The sequence below is a fragment of the Scyliorhinus torazame genome, chromosome 22 (assembly GCF_047496885.1).
Source record: "Scyliorhinus torazame isolate Kashiwa2021f chromosome 22, sScyTor2.1, whole genome shotgun sequence".
NCBI lineage: Eukaryota > Metazoa > Chordata > Chondrichthyes > Carcharhiniformes > Scyliorhinidae > Scyliorhinus > Scyliorhinus torazame.
In genome coordinates, this window is record NC_092728.1 from 6,741,390 (window position 1) to 6,764,056 (window position 22,667).

General features: G+C 65.0%; 1 protein-coding gene across 2 annotated transcripts in view; it reads right to left on the reverse strand.

Moving 5' to 3' along the window:
- Window positions 1-1,414: 1,414 nt before the first annotated feature.
- uxt (ubiquitously-expressed, prefoldin-like chaperone) overlaps window positions 1,415-22,667 on the reverse strand; it is a 47,587-nt gene continuing 26,334 nt past the window's right edge. For both annotated transcript variants that reach the window (XM_072487835.1, XM_072487836.1), the window contains exons 4-6: window positions 4,042-4,149; window positions 2,769-2,832; window positions 1,415-1,663 (exon numbers count right to left, since the gene is read on the reverse strand). In XM_072487835.1, coding sequence (XP_072343936.1) covers window positions 1,601-1,663; window positions 2,769-2,832; window positions 4,042-4,149 — 235 coding nt within the window. In that variant the 3' untranslated portion in view covers window positions 1,415-1,600. The remainder of the gene's footprint in view (window positions 1,664-2,768; window positions 2,833-4,041; window positions 4,150-22,667) is intronic.

Sequence of the window (22,667 nt, forward strand, 5' to 3'; positions counted from 1 at the left end):
GACCCGTACCCCAGTGAGAGTCAGTGTGTGTGGAACCCGTACCCCAGTGAGAGTCAGTGTGTGTGGAACCCGTACCCCAGTGAGAGTCAGTGTGTGTGGGACTGTACCCCAGTGAGAGTCAGTGTGTGTGGAATCCGTACCTCAGTGAGAGTCAGCGTGTGTGGGACCCGTACCCGAGTGAGAGTCAGTGTGTGTGGAGCACGTACCCCGGTGAGAGTCAGTGTGTGTGGGACCCGTACCCCAGTGAGTCAGTGTGTGTGGGACCCGTACCCCAGTGAGAGTCAGTGTGTGTGGGACCCGTACCCCAGTGAGAGTCAGTGTGTGTGGGACCCGTACCCCAGTGAGAGTCAGTGTGTGTGGGACCCATACCCCAGTGAGAGTCAGTGTGTGTGGGACCCGTACCCCAGTGAGAGTCAGTGTGTGTGGGACCCGTACCCCAGTGAGAGTCAGTGTGTGTGGGACCCATACCCCAGTGAGAGTCAGTGTGTGTGGGACCCGTACCCCAGTGAGTCAGTGTGTGTGGGACCCGTACCCCAGTGAGAGTCAGTGTGTGTGGGACCCGTACCCCAGTGAGAGTCAGTGTGTGTGGGACCCGTACCCCAGTGAGAGTCAGTGTGTGTGGGACCCATACCCCAGTGAGAGTCAGTGTGTGTGGGACCCGTACCCCAGTGAGAGTCAGTGTGTGTGGGACCCGTACCCCAGTGAGAGTCAGTGTGTGTGGGACCCGTACCCCAGTGAGAGTCAGTGTGTGTGGGACCTGTGCCCCAGTTAGAGTCAGTGTGTGTGGGACCCGTACCCCAGTTAGAGTCAGTGTGTGTGGAACCCGTACCCCAGTGAGAGTCAGTGTGTGTGGAACCCGTACCCCAGTGAGAGTCAGTGTGTGTGGGACCCGTACCCCAGTGAGAGTCAGTGTGTGTGGGACCCGTACCCCAGTGAGAGTCAGTGTGTGTGGGACCCGTACCCCAGTCAGAGTCAGTGTGTGTGCGACCCGTACCCCAGTGAGAGTCATTGTGTGTGGGACCCGTACCCCAGTGAGAGTCAGTGTGTGTGGGACCCGTACCCCAGTGAGAGTCAGTGTATGTGGGACCCGTACCCCAGTGAGAGTCAGTGTGTGTGGAACCCGTACCCCAATGAGAGTCAATGTGTGTGGGACCCATACCCCAGTGAGAGTGAGTGTGTGTGGAACCCGTACCCCAGTGAGAGTCAGTGTGTGTGGGACCCGTATCCCAGTGAGAGTCAGTGTGTGTGGGACCCGTACCCCAGTGAGAGTCAGTGTGTGTGGGACCCGTACCCCAGTGAGAGTCAGTGTGTGTGGGACCCGTACCCCAGTGAGAGTCAGTGTGTGTGGAACCCGTACCCCAGTGAGAGTCAGTGTGTGTGGGACCCGTACCCCAGCGATTTACAACTGGGGAAATGAGATTTAGAAAGATTTATGCAGCTGAGGTTTGAAGAAGTTACAAATCTTCGTCACCACTCTGTACTTTCCAGTCTATTATTTTACAGAGTTCATATATACATTGAGCTGTTCCGCTGTGTCTTCGCATTCCCTCGCCTCCCTTTTCCACCTCTTCCTTTGCACTCGAATCCAGCCTCAGCCTCATTAGAAGATCTCTCTCCTGTTTTCCACCGTTAAGTCCTTGAACCCCTGAAGTTCACAGAGAGCCTGGAATGAGAGAACCACATTGAGAGAAGCTCATCGGTGTGTCCAACACCATCTCAAATCAGGAGGGAGCAGCGTGTGGATAGACCAGTCTGTACCAGTGTCCGAGGTCCCCCAACTCACCCAGAGACCCTCCCTGAAGAACGCCAACACTCCCGGAGACCCTCCCTCAAGTCCCCAACTCGCCCCAAAACCCTCCCTCGAGAACCCAAACTCTTCCCGAGACTCTTAGCGACAACCAAAACTCTCCCACAGACCCTCCCTCGAGAATCCTAACTCTCGGAGACCCTCCTCAAGAACCCCAACTCGTCCCTGAGATTCTTGTCGAGAACCACAAATCTCCCAATGCCCTCCGTGACTCCAACTCTCCCAGAGACCCTCCCTCGAGAATCCTCACTCTCCCCGAGACCCTCCATCAAGAACCCAAACTATCCCCGAGACTGTCTTCGAGTTCCACAACTCTCTCGATACCCTCCGAGACTCCAACCCTCCCAGAGACCCTCCCTCAAAAACCTTAGATCCTGCCTCAAGTCTCCCCAAGAACCTCAGAGTCCTCCAACTATCCCAGAGGTCCGCCATCAAGCACCCCAACTATCTCCAAGACTGGCTTCGAGTTCCCCAACTCTCCCCGAGACCCTCCCTGAGTCCCCCAACTCTTCCGACCCTCCTCGAGTTCTCTAACTCTCCCCAAGGCCCTCCTCCTGTCCCCAACTCTCCCCAAGACCGTCAAGTTCCGCAACTCTCCCCGAGACCCTCGGAGTCCTCCAACTATCCCAGAAATCCTCCATCAAGAACCCCAACTATCTCCGAGACCGTCTTCGAGTTCCCCAACTGCCCGAGACCCTCCACGAGACCTCTAACGCTCCCAGAGACCCTGCCTCAGGAGTACAACTATCCTCTAGACCCCACCTTTCAAACCACAACTCTCTCCGAGGCCCTGCTCGAGTACACCAGCTCCTCCATGCAAATCCAATCCCCTGAACCTCACCTTCCGCTTCCCTCAGACCCCTCTCGTCAATCAGATCCCTCGTGCCCCCGACTCCTCACGCCACTGGCCTCTGGTGAACCACCCTTGACAATCCCCTGTGTCCCCTCAGCGACCGCTCACCTCCAGCACCATTCGGATGTTGCCCTTGATCTTGGCTGAGTCTTTCGATAGTTTCTCTGCGAACCTGGGGAGAGAGGATGGACCGGTGAGTTAGCTGTGGGCCTACGGTTTCGTTCTGGCTGCACGATCACTTACTATGTCCCCACCCTGAAATCTCACCCAAACCTCTGGAGGCTCAATGTGGAAGAGATCCTGAGTTAATCAGGCAGTGTGGATTACACTGCCAAGATCCGCTGGTTGGAGTCATACCCGGCACAAAGGAAGATGGTTGTGGTGGTTGGAGGTCAATCATCTCAGCTCCAGGACATCACTGCAGGAGTTCCTCAGGGTCGTGTCCTCGGCCCCAACCATCTTCAGCTGCTTCATCAATGACCTCCCTTCCATCACAAGGTCAGAAGTGGGGATGTTTGCGGGCGACTGCACAATGTTCAGCACCATTCGCCACTCCTCAGACACTGAAGCAGTCCCTGTCCAAATGCAGCAAGACCCGGACAATATCCAGGCTCGGGGCTGACAAGGGGCAAGTTACATTCACCCCACACAAGCCCCAGGCGATGACCATCTCCTACAAGAGAGGATCTAACCATCGCCCCCTTGACGTTCAATGGCATTACCATCGCTGAATCCCCCACTATCAACATCCTGGGGGTTACCATTGATCAGAAACTGAACTGGACCCAGCCATAGAATTTACAGTACAGAAGGAGGCCATTTGGCCCATTGAGTCGGCACCGGTAAAAAAGCTCCCACTTAAGCCCACACCCCCACCCTATCCCCGTAACCCAGTAATCCCACCTAACCCTTTTTGGACACTAAGGGCAATTTAACATATAAATGCTGTGGCTACCAGAGCAGGTCAGAGGCTGGGAATCCAGCAGAGAGTAACTCACCTCCCGAACCCCCCCCCCCAACCCACACACCCCCCACCCCTCCCGAAAGCCTGTCCATCATCTCCAAGGCACAAGTCAGGAGTGTGATGGAAACTCTCCACTTGCCTGGATGAGCGCGGCTCCAACAACACTCGAGAAGCTCAACACCATCCAGGACAAAGCAGCCCCGCTTGATCGACACCCCATCCACACACATTCACTCCCTCCCCCACCGACGCACAGTGGCAGCCGTGTGCAGTCTCCATTGTGGTGGAACTCTCGCTCCTTGTCATAATGTCTTGGGTTAAAGTCCCCACTCCAGAGGTTTTCCTCCACAATCCTGTCTGACGCTCCGAGCGTTGTTGGGATTACCGACTCATGGATTAACCACAACTTCAACTTACCCAGTCAGTTGGAGGGATTTCCTCTCGATAAACCGCAACGCCTCCGCAAACGTCAGTTCGACGAAGAATCCATAGCCCACAGATACAAAAATCACCGATGTGTCCGGGCTGAAATAGTTACATCAAACACACATTAGAAACACACGGGTTTAGAATGGGGACGTTTCTGAACAAATGCCTCAGGAACAGGAGGAGCCCATTCAGCCCCTCTCCAGCCTGTTAATTTCAGAGCTCACGGCCCCTAAGGCTGAATGCTCGGCCGCCAATGCTGGAGCGATGGGGATTGCCGGATGCACGGCGGGGGGTCAGAACTGGATGAGCTGAGACGAGGGTTGTAGGGGCAGTAGGAGATTACAGAGATAGGGAGGGTGTAGGGGCTGGAGGAGGTTACAGAGATAGGGAGGGTTGTAGGGGCTGGAGGAGGTTACAGAGATAGGGAGGGTTGTAGGGGCTGGAGGAGGTTAGAGATAGGGAGGGTTGTAGGGGCTGGAGGAGGTTAGAGATAGGGAGGGTGTAGGGGCTGGAGGAGGTTACAGAGATAGGGAGGGTCGTAGGGGCTGGAGGAGGTTAGAGAGATAGGGAGGGTCGTAGGGGCTGGAGGAGGGTACATAGATAGGGAGGGGCGTAGGGGCTGGAGGAGGTTACAGAGATAGGGAGGGGTGTAGGGGCTGGAGGAGGTTACAGAGATAGGGACGGTGTAGGGGCTGGAGGAGGTTACAGAGATAGGGCGGGATGTAGGGGCTGGAGGAGGTTACAGAGGTAGGGAGGGATGTAGGGGCTGGATGAGGTTATAGAGATAGTGAGGGATGTAGGGGCTGGAGGAGGTTACAGAGATAGGGAGGGTTGTAGGGGCTGGAGGAGGTTACAGAGATAGGGAGGGTTGTAGGGGCTGGAGGTGGTTATAGAGACACGGAAGGTTGGAGGGTTGTCGGGTTAGCAAGTTAGGAAGCCTACACCAGTTGGAATTTTGGGGGAAACTGGGTGTTGGGGGAGAGTGGGACTGGGTGTCGGGGGAGAGTGGGACTGGGTGTTGGAGGGAGAGTGGGACTGGGTATTGGGGGAGAGGGGGACTGGGTGTCGGGGGAGAGGGGGACTGGGTGTCGGGGGAGAGGGGGACTGGGTGTCGGGGGAGAGGGGGACTGGGTGTCGGGTGGGAGAGTGGAACTGGGTGTCGGGGGGGGGGATTGTGGGTCTGGGTGTCGGGGGGGGGGGGGGGAGTGGGACTGGGTGTCGGGGGAGAGGGGGACTGGGTGTCGGGGGGAGAGTGGGACTGGGTGTCGGGGGGAGAGTGGGACTGGGTGTCGGGGGGAGAGTGGGACTGGGTGTCGGGGGGAGAGTGGGACTGGGTGTCGGGGGGAGAGTGGGACTGGGTGTCGGGGGGAGAGTGGGACTGGGTGTCGGGGGGAGAGTGGGACTGGGTGTCGGGGGGAGAGTGGGACTGGGTGTCGGGGGAGAGTGGAACTGGGTGTCGGGGGAGAGTGGGACTGGGTGTCGGGGGGGGGGGGGGAGAGTGCGACTGGGTGTTGGGGAGAGTGGGACTGGGTGTCGGGGGAGAGTGGGACAGGGTGTCGGGGGGAGAGTGGGACTGGGTGTTGAGGAGAGAGTGGAACTGGGTGTTGGGGAGAGTGGGACTGGGTGTCGGGGGGGGGGGGGGGGAGAGTGGGACTGGGTGTTGGGGGAAGAGTGGGACTGGGTGTCGGGGGAGAGTGGGACTGGGTGTCGGGGGAGAGTGGGACTGGGTGTTGGGGGAGAGTGGGACTGGGTGTCGGGGGGAGAGTGGGGCTGGGTGTCGGGGGAGAGTGGGACTGGGTGTCGGGGGAGAGTGGGACTGGGTGTCGGGGGATTGGGACTGGGTGTTGGGGGAGAGTGGGACTGGGTGTCGGGGGAGAATGGGACTGGGTGTCGGAGGAGAGTGGGACTGGGTGTCGGGGGAGAGTGCGACTGGGTGTCGGGGGAGAGTGGGACTGGGTGTCGGGGGAGAGTGGGACTGGGTGTCGGGGAGAGTGGGACTCGTTGTCGGGGGGAGAGTGGGACTGGGTGTTGGGTGATTGGGACTGGGTGTTGGGGGAGTGTGGGACTGGGTGTTGAGGGAGAGTGGGACTGGGTGTTGGGGGAGAGTGGGACTGGGTGTTGGGGGGAGTGGGACTGGGTGTTGGGGGAGAGTGGGACTGGGTGTCGGGGGGGAAGAGTGGGACTGGGTGTTGGGGGGAGAGTGGGACTAGGTGTCAGGGGGGAAGAGTGGGACTGGGTGTCAGGGGAGAGTGGGACTAGGTGTCGGGGGAGAGTGGGACTGGGTGTCGGGGAGAGTGGGACTGGATGTCGGGGGAGAGTGGGACTGGGTGTCGGGGAGAGTGGGACTGGGTGTCGGGGGAGAGTGGGACTGGGTGTAGGGGGAGAGTGGGACTGGGTGTCGGGGGAGAGTGGGACTGGGTGTCGGGGGAGAGTGGGACTGGGTGTCGGGGGAGAGTGGGACTGGGTGTCGGGGGAGAGTGGGGATGGGTGTTGGGAGAAGAGTGGGACTGGGTGTCGGGGGGAGAGTGGGACTGGGTGTCGGGCGGGAGAGTGGGACTGGGTGTCGGGTGGGGGATAGTGGGTCTGGGTGTCGGGGGGGGGGGGGGGAGAGTGGGACTGGATGTTGGGGGAAAGTGGGACTGGGTGTCGGGGGGAGAGGGACTGGGTGTTGGGGGGAGAGTGGGGCTGGGTGTCGGGGGAGAGTGGGACTGGGTGTCAGGGGAGAGTGGGTCTGGGTGTCGGGGGAGAGTGGGGATGGGTGTTGGGGGGAGAGTGGGTCTGGGTGTCAGGGGGAGAGTGGGACTGGGTGTCGGGGGAGAGTGGGACTGGGTGTCGGGGGGGAAGAGTGGGACTGGGTGTCGGGGGAGAGTGGGACTGGGTGTAGGGGGAGAGTGGGACTGGGTGTCGGTGGAGAGTGGGACTGGATGTCGGGGGAGAGTGGGACTGGGTGTCGGGGGAGAGTGGGGCTGGGTGTCGGGGGAGAGTGGGGATGGGTGTTGGGGGGAGAGTGGGACTGGGTGTCGGGGGGAGAGTGGGACTGGGTGTCGGGGGGGGAGAGTGGGACTGGGTGTCGGGGGGGAGAGTGGGACTGGGTGTTGGGGGATTGGGACTGGGTCTTGGGGGAGAGTGGGACTGGGTGTTGAGGGAGAGTGGGACTGGGTGTTGGGGGAGAGTGGGACTGGGTGTTGGGGGAGAGTGGGACTGGGTGTTGGGGGAGAGTGGGACTGGGTGTCGGGGAGAGTGGGACTCGTTGTCGGGGGGAGAGTGGGACTGGGTGTTGGGTGATTGGGACTGGGTGTTGGGGGAGTGTGGGACTGGGTGTTGAGGGAGAGTGGGACTGGGTGTTGGGGGAGAGTGGGACTGGGTGTTGGGGGGAGTGGGACTGGGTGTTGGGGGGAGTGGGACTGGGTGTTGGGGGAGAGTGGGACTGGGTGTCGGGGGGGAAGAGTGGGACTGGGTGTTGGGGGGAGACTGGGACTAGGTGTCAGGGGGGAAGAGTGGGACTGGGTGTCAGGGGAGAGTGGGACTGGGTGTCGGGGGAGAGTGGGACTGGGTGTCGGGGAGAGTGGGACTGGATGTCGGGGGAGAGTGGGACTGGGTGTCGGGGAGAGTGGGACTGGGTGTCGGGGGAGAGTGGGACTGGGTGTAGGGGGAGAGTGGGACTGGGTGTCGGGGGAGAGTGGGACTGGGTGTCGGGGGAGAGTGGGACTGGGTGTCGGGGGAGAGTCGGGCTGGGTGTCGGGGGAGAGTGGGGATGGGTGTTGGGAGAAGAGTGGGACTGTGTGTCGGGGGGAGAGTGGGACTGGGTGTCGGGCGGGAGAGTGGGACTGGGTGTCGGGTGGGGGATAGTGGGTCTGGGTGTCGGGGGGGGGGGGGAGAGTGGGACTGGATGTTGGGGGAAAGTGGGACTGGGTGTCGGGGGGAGAGGGACTGGGTGTTGGGGGGAGAGTGGGGCTGGGTGTCGGGGGAGAGTGGGACTGGGTGTCAGGGGAGAGTGGGTCTGGGTGTCGGGGGAGAGTGGGGATGGGTGTTGGGGGGAGAGTGGGTCTGGGTGTCAGGGGGAGAGTGGGACTGGGTGTCGGGGAGAGTGGGACTGGGTGTCGGGGGGGAAGAGTGGGACTGGGTGTCGGGGGAGAGTGGGACTGGGTGTAGGGGGAGAGTGGGACTGGGTGTCGGTGGAGAGTGGGACTGGGTGTCGGGGGAGAGTGGGACTGGGTGTCGGGGGAGAGTGGGGCTGGGTGTCGGGGGAGAGTGGGGATGGGTGTTGGGGGGAGAGTGGGACTGGGTGTCGGGGGGAGAGTGGGACTGGGTGTCGGGGGGGGAGAGTGGGACTGGGTGTCGGGGGGGAGAGTGGGACTGGGTGTTGGGGGATTGGGACTGGGTCTTGGGGGAGAGTGGGACTGGGTGTTGAGGGAGAGTGGGACTGGGTGTTGGGGGAGAGTGGGACTGGGTGTTGGGGGAGTGGGACTGGGTGTTGGGGGAGAGTGGGACTGGGTGTCGGGGGGAAGAGTGGGACTGGGTGTTGGGGGAGAGTGGGACTGGGTGTCGGGGGGGAAGAGTGGGACTGGGTGTCGGGGGAGAGTGGGGCTGGGTATCGGGGGAGAGTGGGACTGGGTGTCGGGGGAGAGTGGGACTGGGTGTCGGGGGAGAGTGGGACTGGGTGTCGGGGTAGAGTGGGAATGGGTGTAGGGGAAGAGTGGGAATGGGTGTAGGGGAAGAGTGGGACTGGGTGTCGGGGGAGAGTGGGACTGGGTGTCGGGGGAGAGTGGGACTGGGTGTCGGGGGAGAGTGGGACTGGGTGTCGGGGGAGTGTGGGACTGGGTGTCAGGGGGGAGAGTGGGGCTGGGTGTTGGTGGATTGGGACTGGGTGTTGGGAGAGAGTGGGGCTGGGTATCGGGGGAGAGTGGGACTGGGTGTCGGGGGAGAGTGGGACTGGGTGTTGGGGGATTGGGACTAGGTGTTGGGGGATTGGGACTGGGTGTCGGGGGGAGAGTGGGACTGGGTGTCGGTGGAGAGAGGGACTGGGTGTCGGGGGGAGAGAGGGACTGGGTGTCGGGGGGAGAGTGGGACTGGGTGTCGGGGGACAGTGGGACTGGGTGTTGGGAGAGAGTGGGACTGGGTGTTGGGAGGAGAGTGGGACTGGGTGTCGGGGAGAGTGGGACTGGGTGTAGGGGAGAGTGGGACTGGGTGTTGGGGAGAGAGTGGTAGTGGGTGTCGGGGGAGAGTGGGACTGGGTGTCGGGGGAGAGTGGGGCTGGGTGTCGGGGGGAGAGTGGGACTGGGTGTCGGGGGGAGAGTGGGACTGGGTCTTCGGGGGAAAGTGGGACTGGGAGTCGGGGGGAGAGTGGGGATGGGTGTCGGGGGGAGAGTGGGGCTGGGTGTCGGGGGAGAGTGGGACTGGGTGTTGGGGGGAGAGTGGGACTGGGTGTTGGGGGGAGAGTGGGACTGGGTGTCGGATGAGAGTGGGACGGTGTGTCGGAGGGGAAGAGTGGGACTGGGTGTCGGGGGAGAGTGAGACTGGGTGTCGGGGGAGAGTGGGACTGGGTGTCGGGGGAGAGTGGGACTGGGTGTAGGGGGAGAGTGGGGCTGGGTGTCGGGGGAGAGTGGGACTGGGTGTCGGGGGAGAGCGGGACTGGGTGTCGGGGAGAGTGGGACTGGGTGTCAGGGGAGAGTGGGTCTGGGTGTCGGGGGAGAGTGGGGATGGGTGTTGGGGGGAGAGTGGGTCTGGGTGTCAGGGGGAGAGTGGGACTGGGTGTCGGGGGAGAGTGGGACTGGGTGTCGGGGGGGAAGAGTGGGACTGGGTGTTGGGGTGAAAGTGGGACTAGGTGTCGGGGGGGAAGAGTGGGACAGGGTGTCGGGGGAGAGTGGGACTGGGTGTCGGGGGAGAGTGGGACTGGGTGTCGGGGAGAGTGAGGCTGGATTTCGGGGGGAGAGTGGGACTGGGTGTCGGGGGAGAGTGGGACTGAGTGTCGGGGGGGAGAGTGGGACTGGGTGTCGGCGCGATAGTGGGACTGGTTATCGGGTGGAGAGTGGGACTGGGTGTCGGGGGAGAGTCGGACTGGTTGTCGGGTGGAGAGTGGGACTGGGTGTCGGGGGAGAGTCGGACTGGGTGTCGGGGGAGAGAGGGACCGGGTGTCGGGGGGAGAGTGGGACTGGGTGTTGGGGGGAGAGTGGGGCTGGGTGTCGGGGGAGAGTGGGACTGGGTGTCGGGGGGAGAGTGGGGCTGGGTGTCGGGGGAGAGTGGGGCTGGGTGTCGGGGGATTGGGACTTGGTGTTGGGAGAGAGTGGGGCTGGGTATCGGGGGAGAGTGGGACTGGGTGTCGGGAGGAGAGTGGGACTGGGTGTTGGGGGATTGGGACTGGGTGTTGGGGGATTGGGACTGGGTGTCGGGGGGAGAGTGGGACTGGGTGTCGGGGGAGAGACGGACTGGATGTCGGGGGGGAGAGTGGGACTGGGTGTCGGGGGAGAGTGGGACTGGGTGTTGGGAGAGAGTGGGACTGGGTGTTGGGACGAGAGTGGGACTGGGTGTCGGGGAGAGTGGGACTGGGTGTTGGGGAGAGAGTGGGACTGGGTGTCGGGTGAGAGTGGTAGTGGGTGTCGGGGGAGAGTGGGACTGGGTGTCGGGTGAGAGTGGGACTGGGTGTCGGGGGGAGAGTGGGGCTGGGTGTCGGGGGAGAGTGGGACTGGGTGTCGGGGGGAGAGTGGGGCTGGGTGTCGGGGGAAAGTGGGACTGGGTGTCAGGGGGAGAGTGGGGCTGGGTGTCGGGGGAAAGTGGGACTGGGTGTCGGGGGGAGAGTGGGGCTGGGTGTCGGGTGAGAGTGGGACTGGGTGTCGGGGGGAGAGTGGGGCTGGGTGTCGGGGGAAAGTGGGACTGGGTGTCGGGGGAGAGTGGGATTGGTGTCGGGGGAGAGTGGGACAGGGTGTCGGGGGAGAGTGGGACTGGGTGTCAGGGGGAGAGTGGGACTGGGTGTCGGGGGAGAGTGGGACTGGGTGTCGGGGGGGAACAGTGGGACTGGGTGTTGGGGGAGAGTGGGACTGGGTGTCGGGGGGGGAAGAGTGGGACTGGGTGTCGGGGGAGAGTGGGACTGGGTGTCGGGGGGAGAGTGGGACTGGGTCTTCGGGGGAGAGTGGGACTGGGAGTCGGGGGGAGAGTGGGGATGGGTGTCGGGGGGAGAGTGGGGCTGGGTGTCGGGGGAGAGTGGGACTGGGTGTTGGGGGAGAGTGGGACTGGGTGTTGGGTGGAGAGTGGGACTGGGTGTTGGGGGGAGAGTGGGACTGGGTGTTGGGGGAGAGTGGGACTGGGTGTTGGGGGAGAGTGGGACTGGGTGTTGGGTGGAGAGTGGGACTGGGTGTTGGGGGGAGAGTGGGACTGGGTGTCGGATGAGAGTGGGACTGGGTGTCGGGGGGAGAGTGAGACTGGGTGTTGGGGGAGAGTGGGACTGGGTGTCGGGGGAGAGTGGGACTGGGTGTCGGGGGGAGAGTGGGACTGGGTCTTCGGGGGAGAGATGGACTGGGTGTCAGGGGGAGAGTGGGACTGGGTGTTGGGGGGAGTGTGGGGCTGGGTGTCGGGGGAGAGTGGGACTGGGTGTCAGGGGAGAGTGGGTCTGGGTGTCGGGGAGAGTGGGGATGGGTGTTGCGGGGAGAGTGGGTCTGGGTGTCAGGGGGAGAGTGGGACTGGGTGTCGGGGGAGAGTGGGACTGGGTGTCGGGGGAGAGTGGGACTGGGTGTCGGGGGAGAGTGGGACTGGGTGTCGGGGGAGAGTGGGACTGGGTGTCGGGGGAGAGTGGGACTGGGTGTCGGGGGAGAGTGGGACTGGGTGTCGGGGGAGAGTGGGACTGGGTGTCGGGGGAGAGTGGGACTGGGTGTCGGGGGAGAGTGGGACTGGGTGTCGGGGGGAGAGGGGGAGTGGGTGATGGGGGAGAGTGGGACTGGGTGTCGGGGGAGAGTGGGACTGGGAGTCGGGGGGAGAGTGGGACTGGGTGTTGGGAAAGAGTGGGACTGGGTATTGGGAGGAGAGTGGGACTGGGTGTCGGGGGAGAGTGGAACTGGGTGTCGGGGGAGAGTGGAACTGGGTGTCGGGGGAGAGTGGGACTGGGTGTCGGGGGGGGGGGGGAGAGTGCGACTGGGTGTTGGGGAGAGTGGGACTGGGTGTCGGGGGAGAGTGGGACAGGGTGTCGGGGGGAGAGTGGGACTGGGTGTTGAGGAGAGAGTGGAACTGGGTGTTGGGGAGAGTGGGACTGGGTGTCGGGGAGAGTGGGACTGGGTGTCAGGGGGGGGGGGGAGAGTGGGACTGGGTGTTGGGGGAGAGTGGGACTGGGTGTCGGGGGACAGTGGGACTGGGTGTCGGGGGAGAGTGGGACTGGGTGTTGGGGGAGAGTGGGACTGGGTGTCGGGGGGAGAGTGGGGCTGGGTGTCGGGGGAGAGTGGGACTGGGTGTCGGGGGAGAGTGGGACTGGGTGTCGGGGGATTGGGACTGGGTGTTGGGGGAGAGTGGGACTGGGTGTCGGGGGAGAATGGGACTGGGTGTCGGAGGAGAGTGGGACTGGGTGTCGGGGGAGAGTGCGACTGGGTGTCGGGGGAGAGTGGGACTGGGTGTCGGGGGAGAGTGGGACTGGGTGTCGGGGAGAGTGGGACTCGTTGTCGGGGGGAGAGTGGAACTGGGTGTTGGGTGATTGGGACTGGGTGTTGGGGGAGTGTGGGACTGGGTGTTGAGGGAGAGTGGGACTGGGTGTTGGGGGAGAGTGGGACTGGGTGTTGGGGGGAGTGGGACTGGGTGTTGGGGGAGAGTGGGACTGGGTGTCGGGGGGGAAGAGTGGGACTGGGTGTTGGGGGGAGAGTGGGACTAGGTGTCAGGGGGGAAGAGTGGGACTGGGTGTCAGGGGAGAGTGGGACTGGGTGTCGGGGGAGAGTGGGACTGGGTGTCGGGGAGAGTGGGACTGGATGTCGGGGGAGAGTGGGACTGGGTGTCGGGGAGAGTGGGACTGGGTGTCGGGGGAGAGTGGGACTGGGTGTAGGGGGAGAGTGGGACTGGGTGTCGGGGGAGAGTGGGACTGGGTGTCGGGGGAGAGTGGGACTGGGTGTCGGGGGAGAGTGGGGCTGGGTGTCGGGGGAGAGTGGGGATGGGTGTTGGGAGAAGAGTGGGACTGTGTGTCGGGGGGAGAGTGGGACTGGGTGTCGGGCGGGAGAGTGGGACTGGGTGTCGGGTGGGGGATAGTGGGTCTGGGTGTCGGGGGGGGGGGGGAGAGTGGGACTGGATGTTGGGGGAAAGTGGGACTGGGTGTCGGGGGGAGAGGGACTGGGTGTTGGGGGAGAGTGGGGCTGGGTGTCGGGGGAGAGTGGGACTGGGTGTCAGGGGAGAGTGGGTCTGGGTGTCGGGGGAGAGTGGGGATGGGTGTTGGGGGGAGAGTGGGTCTGGGTGTCAGGGGGAGAGTGGGACTGGGTGTCGGGGGAGAGTGGGACTGGGTGTCGGGGGGGGAAGAGTGGGACTGGGTGTCGGGGGAGAGTGGGACTGGGTGTAGGGGGAGAGTGGGACTGGGTGTCGGTGGAGAGTGGGACTGAGTGTCGGGGGAGAGTGGGACTGGGTGTCGGGGGAGAGTGGGGCTGGGTGTCGGGGGAGAGTGGGGATGGGTGTCGGGGGGAGAGTGGGACTGGGTGTCGGGGGAGAGTGGGACTGGGTGTCGGGGGAGAGTGGGGCTGGGTGTCGGGGGAGAGTGGGGATGGGTGTTGGGGGGAGAGTGGGACTGGGTGTCGGGGGGAGAGTGGGACTGGGTGTCGGGGGGGGAGAGTGGGACTGGGTGTCGGGGGGGAGAGTGGGACTGGGTGTTGGGGGATTGGGACTGGGTCTTGGGGGAGAGTGGGTCTGGGTGTTGAGGGAGAGTGGGACTGGGTGTTGGGGGAGAGTGGGACTGGGTGTTGGGGGAGTGGGACTGGGTGTTGGGGGAGAGTGGGACTGGGTGTCGGGGAGAGTGGGACTCGTTGTCGGGGGGAGAGTGGGACTGGGTGTTGGGTGATTGGGACTGGGTGTTGGGGGAGTGTGGGACTGGGTGTTGAGGGAGAGTGGGACTGGATGTCGGGGGAGAGTGGGACTGGGTGTCGGGGAGAGTGGGACTGGGTGTCGGGGGAGAGTGGGACTGGGTGTAGGGGGAGAGTGGGACTGGGTGTCGGGGGAGAGTGGGACTGGGTGTCGGGGAGAGTGGGACTGGGTGTCGGGGGAGAGTGGGGCTGGGTGTCGGGGGAGAGTGGGGATGGGTGTTGGGAGAAGAGTGGGACTGTGTGTCGGGGGGAGAGTGGGACTGGGTGTCGGGCGGGAGAGTGGGACTGGGTGTCGGGTGGGGGATAGTGGGTCTGGGTGTCGGGGGGGGGGGGGGAGAGTGGGACTGGATGTTGGGGGAAAGTGGGACTGGGTGTCGGGGGGAGAGGGACTGGGTGTTGGGGGGAGAGTGGGGCTGGGTGTCGGGGGAGAGTGGGACTGGGTGTCAGGGGAGAGTGGGTCTGGGTGTCGGGGGAGAGTGGGGATGGGTGTTGGGGGGAGAGTGGGTCTGGGTGTCAGGGGGAGAGTGGGACTGGGTGTCGGGGGAGAGTGGGACTGGGTGTCGGGGGGGAAGAGTGGGACTGGGTGTCGGGGGGAGAGTGGGACTGGGTGTAGGCGGAGAGTGGGACTGGGTGTCGGTGGAGAGTGGGACTGGGTGTCGGGGGAGAGTGGGACTGGGTGTCGGGGGAGAGTGGGGCTGGGTGTCGGGGGAGAGTGGGGATGGGTGTCGGGGGGAGAGTGGGACTGGGTGTCGGGGGGAGAGTGGGACTGGGTGTCGGGGGGGGAGAGTGGGACTGGGTGTCGGGGGGGAGAGTGGGACTGGGTGTTGGGGGATTGGGACTGGGTCTTGGGGGAGAGTGGGACTGGGTGTTGAGGGAGAGTGGGACTGGGTGTTGGGGGAGAGTGGGACTGGGTGTTGGGGGAGTGGGACTGGGTGTTGGGGGAGAGTGGGACTGGGTGCCGGGGAGAATGGGACTCGTTGTCGGGGGGAGAGTGGGACTGGGTGTTGGGTGATTGGGACTGGGTGTTGGGGGAGTGTGGGACTGGGTGTTGAGGGAGAGTGGGACTGGGTGTTGGGGGAGAGTGGGACTGGGTGTTGGGGGGAGTGGGACTGGGTGTTGGGGGAGAGTGGGACTGGGTGTCGGGGGGGAAGAGTGGGACTGGGTGTTGGGGGGAGAGTGGGACTAGGTGTCAGGGGGGAAGAGTGGGACTGGGTGTCAGGGGAGAGTGGGACTGGGTGTCGGGGGAGAGTGGGACTGGGTGTCGGGGAGAGTGGGACTGGATGTCGGGGGAGAGTGGGACTGGGTGTCGGGGAGAGTGGGACTGGGTGTCGGGGGAGAGTGGGACTGGGTGTAGGGGGAGAGTGGGACTGGGTGTCGGGGGAGAGTGGGACTGGGTGTCGGGGAGAGTGGGACTGGGTGTCGGGGGAGAGTGGGGCTGGGTGTCGGGGGAGAGTGGGGATGGGTGTTGGGAGAAGAGTGGGACTGTGTGTCGGGGGGAGAGTGGGACTGGGTGTCGGGCGGGAGAGTGGGACTGGGTGTCGGGTGGGGGATAGTGGGTCTGGGTGTCGGGGGGGGGGGGGGAGAGTGGGACTGGATGTTGGGGGAAAGTGGGACTGGGTGTCGGGGGAGTGTGGGACTGGGTGTCAGGGGGGAGAGTGGGGCTGGGTGTTGGTGGATTGGGACTGGGTGTTGGGAGAGAGTGGGGCTGGGTATCGGGGGAGAGTGGGACTGGGTGTCGGGGGAGAGTGGGACTGGGTGTTGGGGGATTGGGACTGGGTGTTGGGGGATTGGGACTGGGTGTCGGGGGGAGAGTGGGACTGGGTGTCGGGGGAGAGAGGGACTGGGTGTCGGGGGGAGAGAGGGACTGGGTGTCGGGGGGAGAGTGGGACTGGGTGTCGGGGGACAGTGGGACTGGGTGTTGGGAGAGAGTGGGACTGGGTGTTGGGAGGAGAGTGGGACTGGGTGTCGGGGAGAGTGGGACTGGGTGTAGGGGAGAGTGGGACTGGGTGTTGGGGAGAGAGTGGTAGTGGGTGTCGGGGGAGAGTGGGACTGGGTGTCGGGGGAGAGTGGGGCTGGGTGTCGGGGGAGAGTGGGACTGGGTGTCGGGGGAGAGTGGGACTGGGAGTCGGGGGAGAGTGGGATTGGGTGTCGGGGGAGAGTGTGACAGGGTGTCGGGGAGAGTGGGACTGGGTGTCAGGGGGAGAGTGGGACTGGGTGTCGGGGGAGAGTGGGACTGGGTGTCGGGGGAGAGTGGGACTGGGTGTCGGGGGGGAAGAGTGGGACTGGGTGTTGGGGGGAGAGTGGGACTAGGTGTCGGGGGGGAAGAGTGGGGCTGGGTGTCGGGGGAGAGTGGGACTGGGTGTCGGGGGGAGAGTGGGACTGGGTCTTCGGGGGAAAGTGGGACTGGGAGTCGGGGGGAGAGTGGGGATGGGTGTCGGGGGGAGAGTGGGGCTGGGTGTCGGGGGAGAGTGGGACTGGGTGTTGGGGGGAGAGTGGGACTGGGTGTTGGGGGGAGAGTGGGACTGGGTGTCGGATGAGAGTGGGACGGTGTGTCGGAGGGGAAGAGTGGGACTGGGTGTCAGGGGAGAGTGGGTCTGGGTGTCGGGGGAGAGTGGGGATGGGTGTTGGGGGGAGAGTGGGTCTGGGTGTCAGGGGGAGAGTGGGACTGGGTGTCGGGGGAGAGTGGGACTGGGTGTCGGGGGGGAAGAGTGGGACTGGGTGTTGGGGTGAAAGTGGGACTAGGTGTCGGGGGGGAAGAGTGGGACAGGGTGTCGGGGGAGAGTGGGACTGGGTGTCGGGGAGAGTGAGGCTGGATTTCGGGGGAGAGTGGGACTGGGTGTCGGGGGAGAGTGGGACTGAGTGTCGGGGGGGAGAGTGGGACTGGGTGTCGGCGCGATAGTGGGACTGGTTATCGGGTGGAGAGTGGGACTGGGTGTCGGGGGAGAGTCGGACTGGTTGTCGGGTGGAGAGTGGGACTGGGTGTCGGGGGAGAGTCGGACTGGGTGTCGGGGGAGAGAGGGACCGGGTGTCGGTGGGAGAGTGGGACTGGGTGTTGGGGGGAGAGTGGGGCTGGGTGTCGGGGGAGAGTGGGACTGGGTGTCGGGGGGAGAGTGGGGCTGGGTGTTGGGGGATTGGGACTGGGTGTTGGGGGATTGGGACTGGGTGTCGGGGGGAGAGTGGGACTGGGTGTCGGGGCAGAGTGGGACTGGGTGTCGGGGGCAGAGTGGGGCTGGGTGTCGGGGGAGAGTGGGGCTGGGTGTCGGGGGATTGGGACTTGGTGTTGGGAGAGAGTGGACTTGGTGTTGGGAGAGAGTGGGGCTGGGTATCGGGGGAGAGTGGGACTGGGTGTCGGGAGGAGAGTGGGACTGGGTGTTGGGGGATTGGGACTGGGTGTTGGGGGATTGGGACTGGGTGTCGGGGGGAGAGTGGGACTGGGTGTCGGGGGAGAGACGGACTGGATGTCGGGGGGAGAGTGGGACTGGGTGTCGGGGGAGAGTGGGACTGGGTGTTGGGAGAGAGTGGGACTGGGTGTTGGGACGAGAGTGGGACTGGGTGTCGGGGAGAGTGGGACTGGGTGTTGGGGAGAGAGTGGGACTGGGTGTCGGGTGAGAGTGGTAGTGGGTGTCGGGGGAGAGTGGGACTGGGTGTCGGGTGAGAGTGGGACTGGGTGTCGGGGGGAGAGTGGGGCTGGGTGTCGGGGGAGAGTGGGACTGGGTGTCGGGGGGAGAGTGGGGCTGGGTGTCGGGGGAAAGTGGGACTGGGTGTCAGGGGGAGAGTGGGGCTGGGTGTCGGGGGAAAGTGGGACTGGGTGTCGGGGGGAGAATGGGGCTGGGTGTCGGGTGAGAGTGGGACTGGGTGTTGGGGGGAGAGTGGGGCTGGGTGTCGGGGGGAAAGTGGGACTGGGTGTCGGGGAGAGTGGGATTGGTGTCGGGGGAGAGTGGGACAGGGTGTCGGGGGAGAGTGGGACTGGGTGTCAGGGGGAGAGTGGGACTGGGTGTCGGGGGAGAGTGGGACTGGGTGTCGGGGGGGAAGAGTGGGACTGGGTGTTGGGGGAGAGTGGGACTGGGTGTCGGGGGGGGAAGAGTGGGACTGGGTGTCGGGGGGAGAGTGGGACTGGGTGTCGGGGGGAGAGTGGGACTGGGTGTCGGGTGAGAGTGGGACTGGGTGTCGGGGGGAGAGTGGGGCTGGGTGTCGGGGGAGAGTGGGACTGGGTGTCGGGGGGAGAGTGGGGCTGGGTGTCGGGGGAAAGTGGGACTGGGTGTCAGGGGGAGAGTGGGGCTGGGTGTCGGGGGAAAGTGGGACTGGGTGTCGGGGGGAGAGTGGGGCTGGGTGTCGGGTGAGAGTGGGACTGGGTGTCGGGGGGAGAGTGGGGCTGGGTGTCGGGGGAAAGTGGGACTGGGTGTCGGGGGAGAGTGGGATTGGTGTCGGGGGAGAGTGGGACAGGGTGTCGGGGGAGAGTGGGACTGGGTGTCAGGGGGAGAGTGGGACTGGGTGTCGGGGGAGAGTGGGACTGGGTGTCGGGGGGGAAGAGTGGGACTGGGTGTTGGGGGAGAGTGGGACTGGGTGTCGGGGGGGGAAGAGTGGGACTGGGTGTCGGGGGAGAGTGGGACTGGGTGTCGGGGGGAGAGTGGGACTGGGTCTTCGGGGGAGAGTGGGACTGGGAGTCGGGGGGAGAGTGGGGATGGGTGTCGGGGGGAGAGTGGGGCTGGGTGTCGGGGGAGAGTGGGACTGGGTGTTGGGGGAGAGTGGGACTGGGTGTTGGGTGGAGAGTGGGACTGGGTGTTGGGGGGAGAGTGGGACTGGGTGTTGGGGGAGAGTGGGACTGGGTGTTGGGGGAGAGTGGGACTGGGTGTTGGGTGGAGAGTGGGACTGGGTGTTGGGGGGAGAGTGGGACTGGGTGTCGGATGAGAGTGGGACTGGGTGTCGGGGGGAGAGTGAGACTGGGTGTTGGGGGAGAGTGGGACTGGGTGTCGGGGGAGAGTGGGACTGGGTGTCGGGGGGAGAGTGGGACTGGGTCTTCGGGGGAGAGATGGACTGGGTGTCAGGGGGAGAGTGGGACTGGGTGTTGGGGGGAGTGTGGGGCTGGGTGTCGGGGGAGAGTGGGACTGGGTGTCAGGGGAGAGTGGGTCTGGGTGTCGGGGGAGAGTGGGGATGGGTGTTGCGGGGAGAGTGGGTCTGGGTGTCAGGGGGAGAGTGGGACTGGGTGTCGGGGGAGAGTGGGACTGGGTGTCGGGGGAGAGTGGGACTGGGTGTCGGGGGAGAGTGGGACTGGGTGTCGGGGGAGAGTGGGACTGGGTGTCGGGGGAGAGTGGGACTGGGTGTCGGGGGAGAATGGGACTGGGTGTCGGGGGAGAGTGGGACTGGGTGTCGGGGGAGAGTGGGACTGGGTGTCGGGGGGAGAGGGGGAGTGGGTGATGGGGGAGAGTGGGACTGGGTGTCGGGGGAGAGTGGGACTGGGAGTCGGGGGGAGAGTGGGACTGGGTGTTGGGAAAGAGTGGGACTGGGTATTGGGAGGAGAGTGGGACTGGGTGTCGGGGGAGAGTGGAACTGGGTGTCGGGGGAGAGATGGACTGGGTGTCGGGGGGGAGTGGGACTGGGTGTCGGGGGGGGGGGGGGGAGAGTGCGACTGGGTGTTGGGGAGAGTGGGACTGGGTGTCGGGGGAGAGTGGGACAGGGTGTCGGGGGGAGAGTGGGACTGGGTGTTGAGGAGAGAGTGGAACTGGGTGTTGGGGAGAGTGGGACTGGGTGTCGGGGAGAGTGGGACTGGGTGTCGGGGGGGGGGGGGGGAGAGTGGGACTGGGTGTTGGGGGAGAGTGGGACTGGGTGTCGGGGGACAGTGGGACTGGGTGTCGGGGGAGAGTGGGACTGGGTGTTGGGGGAGAGTGGGACTGGGTGTCGGGGGGAGAGTGGGGCTGGGTGTCGGGGGAGAGTGGGACTGGGTGTCGGGGGAGAGTGGGACTGGGTGTCGGGGGATTGGGACTGGGTGTTGGGGGAGAGTGGGACTGGGTGTCGGGGGAGAATGGGACTGGGTGTCGGAGGAGAGTGGGACTGGGTGTCGGGGGAGAGTGCGACTGGGTGTCGGGGGAGAGTGGGACTGGGTGTCGGGGGAGAGTGGGACTGGGTGTCGGGGAGAGTGGGACTCGTTGTCGGGGGGAGAGTGGAACTGGGTGTTGGGTGATTGGGACTGGGTGTTGGGGGAGTGTGGGACTGGGTGTTGAGGGAGAGTGGGACTGGGTGTTGGGGGAGAGTGGGACTGGGTGTTGGGGGGAGTGGGACTGGGTGTTGGGGGAGAGTGGGACTGGGTGTCGGGGGGGAAGAGTGGGACTGGGTGTTGGGGGGAGAGTGGGACTAGGTGTCAGGGGGGAAGAGTGGGACTGGGTGTCAGGGGAGAGTGGGACTGGGTGTCGGGGGAGAGTGGGACTGGGTGTCGGGGAGAGTGGGACTGGATGTCGGGGGAGAGTGGGACTGGGTGTCGGGGAGAGTGGGACTGGGTGTCGGGGGAGAGTGGGACTGGGTGTAGGGGGAGAGTGGGACTGGGTGTCGGGGGAGAGTGGGACTGGGTGTCGGGGAGAGTGGGACTGGGTGTCGGGGAGAGTGGGGCTGGGTGTCGGGGGAGAGTGGGGATGGGTGTTGGAGAAGAGTGGGACTGTGTGTCGGGGGGAGAGTGGGACTGGGTGTCGGGCGGGAGAGTGGGACTGGGTGTCGGGTGGGGGATAGTGGGTCTGGGTGTCGGGGGGGGGGGGGGGAGAGTGGGACTGGATGTTGGGGGAAAGTGGGACTGGGTGTCGGGGGGAGAGGACTGGGTGTTGGGGGAGAGTGGGGCTGGGTGTCGGGGGAGAGTGGGACTGGGTGTCAGGGGAGAGTGGGTCTGGGTGTCGGGGGGAGAGTGGGGATGGGTGTTGGGGGGAGAGTGGGTCTGGGTGTCAGGGGGAGAGTGGGGACTGGGTGTCGGGGGAGAGTGGGACTGGGTGTCGGGGGGAAGAGTGGGACTGGGTGTCGGGGGAGAGTGGGACTGGGTGTAGGGGGAGAGTGGGACTGGGTGTCGGTGGAGAGTGGGACTGGGTGTCGGGGGAGAGTGGGACCTGGGTGTCGGGGGAGAGTGGGGCTGGGTGTCGGGGGAGAGTGGGGATGGGTGTCGGGGGGAGAGTGGGACTGGGTGTCGGGGGAGAGTGGGACTGGGTGTCGGGGGAGAGTGGGGCTGGGTGTCGGGGGAGAGTGGGGATGGGTGTTGGGGGGAGAGTGGGACTGGGTGTCGGGGGGAGAGTGGGACTGGGTGTCGGGGGGGGAGAGTGGGACTGGGTGTCGGGGGGAGAGTGGGACTGGGTGTTGGGGGATTGGGACTGGGTCTTGGGGGAGAGTGGGTCTGGGTGTTGAGGGAGAGTGGACTGGGTGTTGGGGGAGAGTGGGACTGGGTGTTGGGGGAGTGGGACTGGGTGTTGGGGGAGAGTGGGACTGGGTGTCGGGGAGAGTGGGACTCGTTGTCGGGGGAGAGTGGGACTGGGTGTTGGGTGATTGGGACTGGGTGTTGGGGGAGTGTGGGACTGGGTGTTGAGGCAGAGTGGGACTGGATGTCGGGGGAGAGTGGGACTGGGTGTCGGGGAGAGTGGGACTGGGTGTCGGGGGAGAGTGGGACTGGGTGTAGGGGGAGAGTGGGACTGGGTGTCGGGGGAGAGTGGGACTGGGTGTCGGGGAGAGTGGGACTGGGTGTCGGGGGAGAGTGGGGCTGGGTGTCGGGGGAGAGTGGGGATGGGTGTTGGGAGAAGAGTGGGACTGGGTGTCGGGGGGAGAGTGGGACTGGGTGTCGGGCGGGAGAGTGGGACTGGGTGTCGGGTGGGGGATAGTGGGTCTGGGTGTCGGGGGGGGGGGGGAGAGTGGGACTGGATGTTGGGGGAAAGTGGGACTGGGTGTCGGGGGGAGAGGGACTGGGTGTTGGGGGAGAGTGGGGCTGGGTGTCGGGGGAGAGTGGGACTGGGTGTCAGGGGAGAGTGGGTCTGGGTGTCGGGGAGAGTGGGGATGGGTGTTGGGGGGAGAGTGGGTCTGGGTGTCAGGGGAGAGTGGGACTGGGTGTCGGGGAGAGTGGGACTGGGTGTCGGGGGGGAAGAGTGGGACTGGGTGTCGGGGAGAGTGGGACTGGGTGTAGGGGGAGAGTGGGACTGGGTGTCGGTGGAGAGTGGGACTGGGTGTCGGGGGAGAGTGGGACTGGGTGTCGGGGGAGAGTGGGGCTGGGTGTCGGGGGAGAGTGGGGATGGGTGTCGGGGGGAGAGTGGGACTGGGTGTCGGGGGGAGAGTGGGACTGGGTGTCGGGGGGGAGAGTGGGACTGGGTGTCGGGGGGGAGAGTGGGACTGGGTGTTGGGGGATTGGGACTGGGTCTTGGGGGAGAGTGGGACTGGGTGTTGAGGGAGAGTGGGACTGGGTGTTGGGGGAGAGTGGGACTGGGTGTTGGGGGAGTGGGACTGGGTGTTGGGGGAGAGTGGGACTGGGTGCCGGGGAGAATGGGACTCGTTGTCGGGGGGAGAGTGGGACTGGGTGTTGGGTGATTGGGACTGGGTGTTGGGGGAGTGTGGGACTGGGTGTTGAGGGAG